Below are 7,796 nucleotides of genomic sequence, written 5' to 3'. Positions count from 1 at the left end.
ATGAATTTTTAAACATGACTTTAGATGTGAAATGGATTTATTCCTCCCTGTTATTTCTTGGCTCTGTAATTTGTATGAAGGGTGTAATATAGCCCTGACCCTCTTTATATGTTTAGATCTGCAGTTCCCAAACCCTGTGCCATGGCAGGCACCACAGCAAACTCGCAGGGGCAGCGTAGAATATTTAATAAATGGAACTGTTAGGGAGCTTGCTACAGCATCCAGGACACTGTGAACCAGGAAAGTTTGGGAACCTCCGAAAGTTCATCCAAGTCATAGAACCTGTGCTGGAATTGCCAAGTAGATACCTTGATTTTAATTTTGCACACGAGGGCTAAAATGTGAACTCATTTTTGCAAGAGTAAGCAAGCAGCATCCTAGGCAAAGAACACGGCTGAATTTATTTCTTAAGAAAGAACTACAAAAGGTAGAAAACAGCTGTTGCACTCTAGACTACACACACATACATCATCTGACCACAGGCACTGCCCATCTCATGGACTCAGGACACCTACAAAGCTCTTCAGACTCCACTTGAAGTCTATAGAACAGCTAAAGCTGCTGCTGTTGCCGCCGCACAAAAGATTGACACAAAATATATATTTTATACAATATGTAGATTTTGCAATAAACATCTATATCACAGGTTTAAAACACTGGAAAAATTGAACAAATAAGGCCATGATGGTTGAAAAACCCAAAAATATCAAGTAATTTATCTTCACCAATCTCACAATATTTAGGTGGTTTATAGAACAAGAATTAGTTATTACATAGAAAAGCACAGATATTTTTGTTTAAAACTAGAATATCTAATATTCAGTTACAAACCAGAAGAGTGATTACTTTCACTAGGGTAGCAAGTAATCAGATCTGTTTGCTTAGTTACTAGCACAGAGAGGGAACAGGACTGGTTTGTGTGGGCTACTAAATATACTCTGCAAGTATTTCCGCAGTCTGCAGTTATTCAGACTGGCTTGGGTTTACTAACAACTGTTCCTAGCTGCTCTGCAGCTAATTTGCTTAGTGAATGGAGATAATCCTGGTTCAGAAGGAAAGGATTTTGTTGTGTAAGGCAGCAACTGAATACAAAGGTAAGCTTATTCATGTTGGTTTTGTGTGATTGGTGGATCCAGCATTATGCGGTTTATAAAGAGAGGGAATAGCTAGCTCACAGAAGCAAGATTTTTGCAAACAACTAGATCCATTTTCTTTACCAGAATTGGGACTGTCATAAAGCTAAATATCAATCTGCATACATTTCGGAGAGCAAGGACTAGGGGAAATGCTGGAACAGAGGAATCTATTTCTCAAAACCTGATTAGTGCTTGTCCTTGTAGATATCATTGGTTATCCTGTTGGCGCACGAAATTTACGATTCACTGATGGATATACTCATACATCCAACAAACCAAGGTATATGCACATGTCCAGGACAATGGAGTTGAAATTTTAGGTATGCCACAAGAAACGTACTGTAGAAACCATGGATACTACATGCTGCTTTGCTACAAATAGTTTTATGAAAATGATAGTTGAGCCAGATAAGGAAATTAAGGTGCTTCTCTGAGAGATGGGGTTCTTATGCAAGGGGATATTGGCTCTGGCACCTCTAGTAAAGGCAGGGGAGAATTTTTCTCACTTGCATCTTGCAAATACTATCTATGTTGTAATTCAAAACTAAGAGGTGCTTTATGTGCAAAACGTTTCCTTGAAGGCAGCATTTTGCTTTGCGAGCAAAGCAAAAAGGTCCAAACTTGTGTTTTCCCTCTATTTACTCCCTTTCAAATTGTGCCACTTCACAACTTGGGCTACTATGTTAAAGACAGCTTTACATAGAAATAGCTTTGTTAGGCTTACATATTTTAAGAGGGACTACAAGGTAATAAGTTTATGTTCAGTGCCTGAAACACATTTCATTTGCTGTAGCAAAAGAAATTGGACAGAAAATAATTTCATGACTAGAATCCAAAAGTATCTTATCCTGGTACTTTAATGTCTCCTGCAGCTAAGGAAGCTGCATTTGTTTCATTGGAGCTTATCCTGGACTAGAAGCAGCTGGATCAGCTGCTTGCCTATTTAGCTGAAGATGAAAATAAAAACAGTTTAAAAATGGGTTTCTTTCATTATGGCTTCCACTGTGAAGAGGTGTCCTAAGGAGGAATAGCAACTACAGGCCTTTTGCCTGCAGCATATACTCTTAATAGGCTTATTTTCTTGCTCAGGGAATTTAGATTTAAATCATGCTAATTTCAGGTTTATCAGACTGAGTGCTTTTACATGGAAGTCTGGGCTAAATGGATAGCACGTAGAGATGGACTAAAACATAAGAAGATACTGTTTTGACACCCCTTACTTCTGCCCATCTGTATGCCTACAGCCTACAGATATTTAAAAGTCATAGTTAAAAGACTTCTGCAGGGGAATATTACAGTAGTATCATTAATTTGGATTCAAGAATCATTGGCTATTAGTGCTTAATCAAGTTCTTTAGAAAGCTCACAATCACAAAATTATTTTCACAGAGATGCATATACCTTACATAATTTAGTCAAAAAATGAAGAATGGCACTGTAGTAATTTTGCCCAGCTGCAAAATAAAATACCTTTTGCTGCTAATGGAACCTAAGTCTTCATGCTCAATTCTAAATAGATGTGAAGTCAAAACAATTTCAGTTGGTGAACTATGAATCCAGTTGACTTTTAATGACCATTTGTGTTATCCCTTCACAAATAGGAAGGAAATCTGCATTGCTGATCCTTGCTTATGGTTTTGTATGCATTTATACTCCAATTATTTTCTGATCCATTTGGCTTCCTATTTCTCAGTAAGTTGGCAAATCTATCATTTCGATCAGTAGTGTTGCATTCCCTGTTCTAGTTATTCTGCAGTAACGTAATGGTGGGCTAACAGAAGTTTAGGCTGAGATGAGTAAGCACCCTGTTCCATAGTGGTGTAGATTGTAGCAGTTCCTATACCCACTTCCTAGCTTATTCCTGTATAGCAGGCAATCTTTGGACTACAAGCACTTGAAAAAGAATTAACCCCACTCCAATCACCAATACTGTAATGGCCTTAAGAAGTCAACAGTGGGGTGAATGTTTCTAAACATTGTTTCTTGGTCAATTAAAGGCATCTGCCAAGGCTAAGCGTACTTTTAGTGCCACTAGCTTTACAAAGTAAGGCTTGAAAAATAAAAGGTATTACCAAAACAGGTTGAGTTAGTTATGTTTGATGTGCTAGCACAGTTCAAAAATGGCTCACTTAGGCTGGCTTCACACTAATAGCGTGGGATTTCATGACATGTCTCGGGTAATTCCGGAGTTTGGTTAAAAGTTGCAAGTGTATCACAATCATCAGGAGAAGCACCAAGTCTGAAAGCTGCATAAAAAAACTGTATTCAGGGATGATAATAACGCATATGAATAGAATACTACTCCTGCCACCCTGCTCCCAAAAAGTAGGGAAAAGTAGAAACAGAAAAACCTTGCAGCAGAACTTCAAGTGTACATTAAGCATCCATAAATTTAGACATATTTAATGTGAGGCTGAATTTTTTTAAATATAACACTGAGCTTGGGATGAATTGTCCAAGAGGAATTAGCACTGGACAATCTAAGCAGCTGAAGAATTAGAATGAGCTCTATTAGAAAATCTAGAGTGGCAGACACAATTTCAAGACGTATCAACTGAAACCATGATGCTGAAATCTCCTTTTTTCCTCTAAAAAAAAAAAATGAAACTGTAGCCAGAATTTTGCTGGGTCAGAAAGACGGGTACAGCAGATGGCACTTGTCCTAGTAATGATCATTATGTATACATCTATGGCAAACCAAACTTGGATACAATTACAGCTGCACAGAGTGTATGCTGCCCTATTCCAAATAACATCGCACCATTGAATAGCTGAAAGCCCAGTTGCATATACTGCACTGAGAAAATCCACTTATAAATTCAGCCACTGCCACAGAAAGCTTCAAGAATTCAATGCTGATTATTACACAGAAACTTTTCACTCAAGCTGGAATAATTCTTGCAAATTCCTACCCTATACCCAAGCATTGACCATCACTGTCCAAGCTTCTGGAAATCCAAACTCTTGTGTCCAGCAGCCTTGAGTAGTATTAAGACAGATGCTCAGCATCAAGGAACAGGCAGACACAAGGAGTTTCCCACAATATAATGACATTCAACCTGATCCAACTAGTGGACGGAATGACTCACCAAGAATCAGTTTCAATGGCTCAACTAACTCAGGTGTGCCAGAGACTGCATATCATACTTCTGCCAAGAGGCAGAAAAGGCTAGGCCCTTGCTAAACGTGGGCCAATTTTATAATCTCAAAGCATGGGTTTTATGCATTCCCAGCAGCATAAGATGGGACCATGCTTGGTCAAGCACATAAATTCCCTTCAAAAATCAGCCAAGGATGAAGGGGTCATGACTTAAGCCAGTTTCAGACTACCTATGGTAATCAAGGAGGTAGTCAAAAAAAGAAACTGACCCAATCAGTGAAACCATGATCAGCCCACTAACCAAGCACCCCCAATGCTACCAGGAATTAGGCAGGCTTTTAGGGGGAGTGTTGCTGGGATCTTACTTGGTTTGTATTGGGTACAGGTAGGCCAGGGATGGGGGTGAAATGAAAGCGCATTGCATACCACTCGGAGACAGGGAACAGCACATCTTTATCGCAGGGCAGCACAACGCAGTGCAAGATGCACCCTGACTTCCTGCTGGCCACTTAGTAGTCAGTCCCTCCTTTATTCCTCTTTAACTGGAAGGCAGTGCTTGCACAAAGATGCCCCGTGAATCTGTCCGTGCCAGTTTCGAGGGTGGCTCCATAGGCTCGGCTGTTAGGCTGCTGGATTCATTGGAGCTTAGAGACAATTCTTGAGGCATCTCTTCATCGCTCTCCTCCTCTTCTTCCTCTTCTTCATCTAATTCAAAAGAAGCAGTTACATCATAATTAGGTTTTAATTCTGAGCCAAAATTATTACTTTTAATCGGTTTTTAAATTGTCGTATATATATTATGTTTTAATCGGCTGTACACTGCCCCGAGTCCTTCAGGAGGAGGGCGGTATAGAAATTAAATAAATAAATAAATAGGAGGCACAAAGGCAAGTTAGACGCTGAGTACTGAGGCATTGAAGCTTTATTTTCTTAGAGGTTGTCCATCACCAAGCAATTGCCTCAAAACTAAGTATTCCTTCAGTCACTTCAGCCATAGAGATATAGGTTGGCTCTAAACTGTCAAAATTGCTAGACCTGAGAGATACAACAGTGGCTCATTCTTATAGAGGGAAACCTCTGAATATGTAATACAAGGGATAAAATTACTCCTGCCATGCTCACTACACTTTGGAATCAGAAGACAAAAAGTACTAAGACTTTTGTCTAAATTAAGGGCCAGACATTTTGACTTGCTGACTAGTCAACCATCTCTTAGTCACAAAATGGGATAAGAGAGTAAACTCTCTCATATTGTACTGGACTCTACGTTTTATTTTGGATTTTTGTTTCCACTCCCCTCTCTTGCATTATAGTACAATAATAATACAGCTTTTAATGTTTACAAAACTTTAATGCAAAATTATTAGTTTTGCAAATTAATCAAACCACAATAAATCACAAAAATGCATTTTCACTGATACAATATCTTGTTAGAAAAAAATTATAGTAATGTGTCTTGATTTCATACAAATAATTCATAAAAATATAAACAGTGAAATATAAATGGATGTTAATTTTAACATTTATTTTCTAATTTTCATTAAAGTATTTGTTTCTTTGGCTTAAGGTTCTTCTGCCTATCCTGACTTTCTGATTTTTAATAATTATGCTACTTTAACAGATGTATTAATTCACTTGAAATAATTCCATATTTTGAAATATTTATAAATTAACCAAGTGGTGATGTATTCTTGATATCACAATTAAAACTTGTAATGCCACTGCTTTTTTATTACAAGCTGCTATTTATTATTCTGAATATTCTAGACTAAATCTGAATCTTTGACTATAACAGTCACATACAGTTTGCTGAATGCTGGCCATATATTCATTCTTTGTATGTCTAAAATCAGTAATAAATTTAGAATGTTATTTTTAAGTAAAATCAATTGACTTTTACTAGTGCTTTTAATACTAATTTAAATTATTTTTACTGTGTCTTGCTAGCAAAAGCAAAGTCCACATTAGCAATACCATAAATAATAGTAAAATTCCAAGCTCTGGCAGAAAGAAAACTCATTCACAAAAAAATTAAAACAGTAAGTGCCATAAAATAACATTAAGAACCCACCTCGTCTCAATAACAACTCCCTTCCCTCCAAAACTGAATTCACGTAGATTGTTAATAAAACAAAACTGAAAATGTGTCATTTATAGTCTTCTTGGATATCCATAAGAAACAGAGCCAAGAATGGTAGAGCTTCTCCTTGGAGGTCTCATGAGAAAGGATTCCCCCCCACCACAGTTTTCTTATTTTTCCTAGTTCCACCCAAAACAGATAAAGGCCTCCAAGAGAGGTGGCCTTACCTACCCTTTACAGTCTTAGAAGAAGTAGGTAGGTATGCATGGGAGGAGTCATCCCCCCAACAGCTTTGGAGCAGATAGCCTGAATGTGTTACATGGATCCGGAACTAAGAAATGGAATTTATTGTTTATTCTATTGTTCCTGCTTCACTACCATCCCTTAAAAAGACTGAAGGGTAACATCACTTGGATATTACGGCTTGAAGAAATAAGCCTCAGAGGCGCTCTTGTTTTGTTGTTGTATGATGCTCCTCATGTTCCCATGCCACACCCGGCTAGGCCTTTACCCTGTTCTCCAGAAAAACAGAAACATGGATAATTTGTGGAAGGATGGCAATATAAATTCAACTTCCAGAAGTTCAGAGGCAGTTTTACATTATAGGTAGTCCTTGACTTACTACTATTCATTTAGTGACCAATTGAAGTTACAAAGGAACCGAAAAAGTGACTTATGAGCAGTTTTTAGACTTGCAGCTGCTGCAGCAGCCCCAGGGTGATTTGATCAAAATTCAAGCACTTGGTAGCTGCCATGTCTTTATGACTCTATGACTCTGTGTAAACTTATGATCTAAGTAAGCAGACAATTGTCAGAGAGTCATGTTTGTATTCAAGGCAAATGAGCAGGAGAAAGATTAACTGAAGTAGAAATTTGGGAATTATTTCTAAAACTATAGGAAACCATATTTTTAAGCCCCGGAGGGTGGGAATTTGCATTGTCCTTTTATATTTGCTGTTTTTTAAAAAATTGTACACAATCATTTTGCTTTTATTCACCAGACTGAGTAACGGGGATTAGCACTCAGGAGAACCAACAAATTTTTCACTCCAGAAGAGGGATTGCAAATCCCCTAATTTTTTATTTTTATACACACGCACACAGAGAAATAAAAATTGCTTACTTTTTCTCAAAACGTTGATGCCCTTGCTGAAGATTGTTAACATCTCACTAGTATATGGGATAGCCTACATTTGGCAAGATACTTATGTGATTTATTTAACAGCCCCACCCTCCAAGCCTAGCAGACTGTAGGCAGCTTACAGAATTTAAATATAAAACAGTACAAAATCAGTGTCTAAATCAATTAAATTATTATATCCTTAATCTAATTTCCAATCTAGAGATTTAGAATTCATCCCAAGGGCTTTCTAGAAGAGCCATGCTTTCACCTGCTTCCAAAAAAAAACATGAGATCATCTTTATCTCAATGGACAAGATACTACAGAGAGTGTTGCAGGGCCTGGGCCTTCAACAGTCT

The 7,796-nt window shown here is 37.8% G+C and overlaps 1 protein-coding gene across 8 annotated transcripts in view; it reads right to left on the bottom strand.

Moving 5' to 3' along the window:
- Positions 1-4,670: 4,670 nt before the first annotated feature.
- RFX1 (regulatory factor X1) overlaps positions 4,671-7,796 on the bottom strand; it is a 52,545-nt gene continuing 49,419 nt past the window's right edge. For all 8 annotated transcript variants that reach the window (XM_034434403.3, XM_087888597.1, XM_087888600.1 and 5 more), the window contains one exon: positions 4,671-4,941. In XM_034434403.3, the coding sequence (XP_034290294.1) occupies positions 4,775-4,941 (167 nt within the window). In that variant the 3' untranslated portion in view covers positions 4,671-4,774. The remainder of the gene's footprint in view (positions 4,942-7,796) is intronic.

Source organism: Pantherophis guttatus, chromosome 2, assembly GCF_059756535.1.
Source record: "Pantherophis guttatus breed Tessera chromosome 2, ASM5975653v1, whole genome shotgun sequence".
NCBI classification, from domain to species: Eukaryota; Metazoa; Chordata; class Lepidosauria; order Squamata; family Colubridae; genus Pantherophis; species Pantherophis guttatus.
The sequence above is the reverse complement of the archived record's forward strand: the minus strand, read 5'-3'. Positions and strand labels throughout refer to the sequence as shown.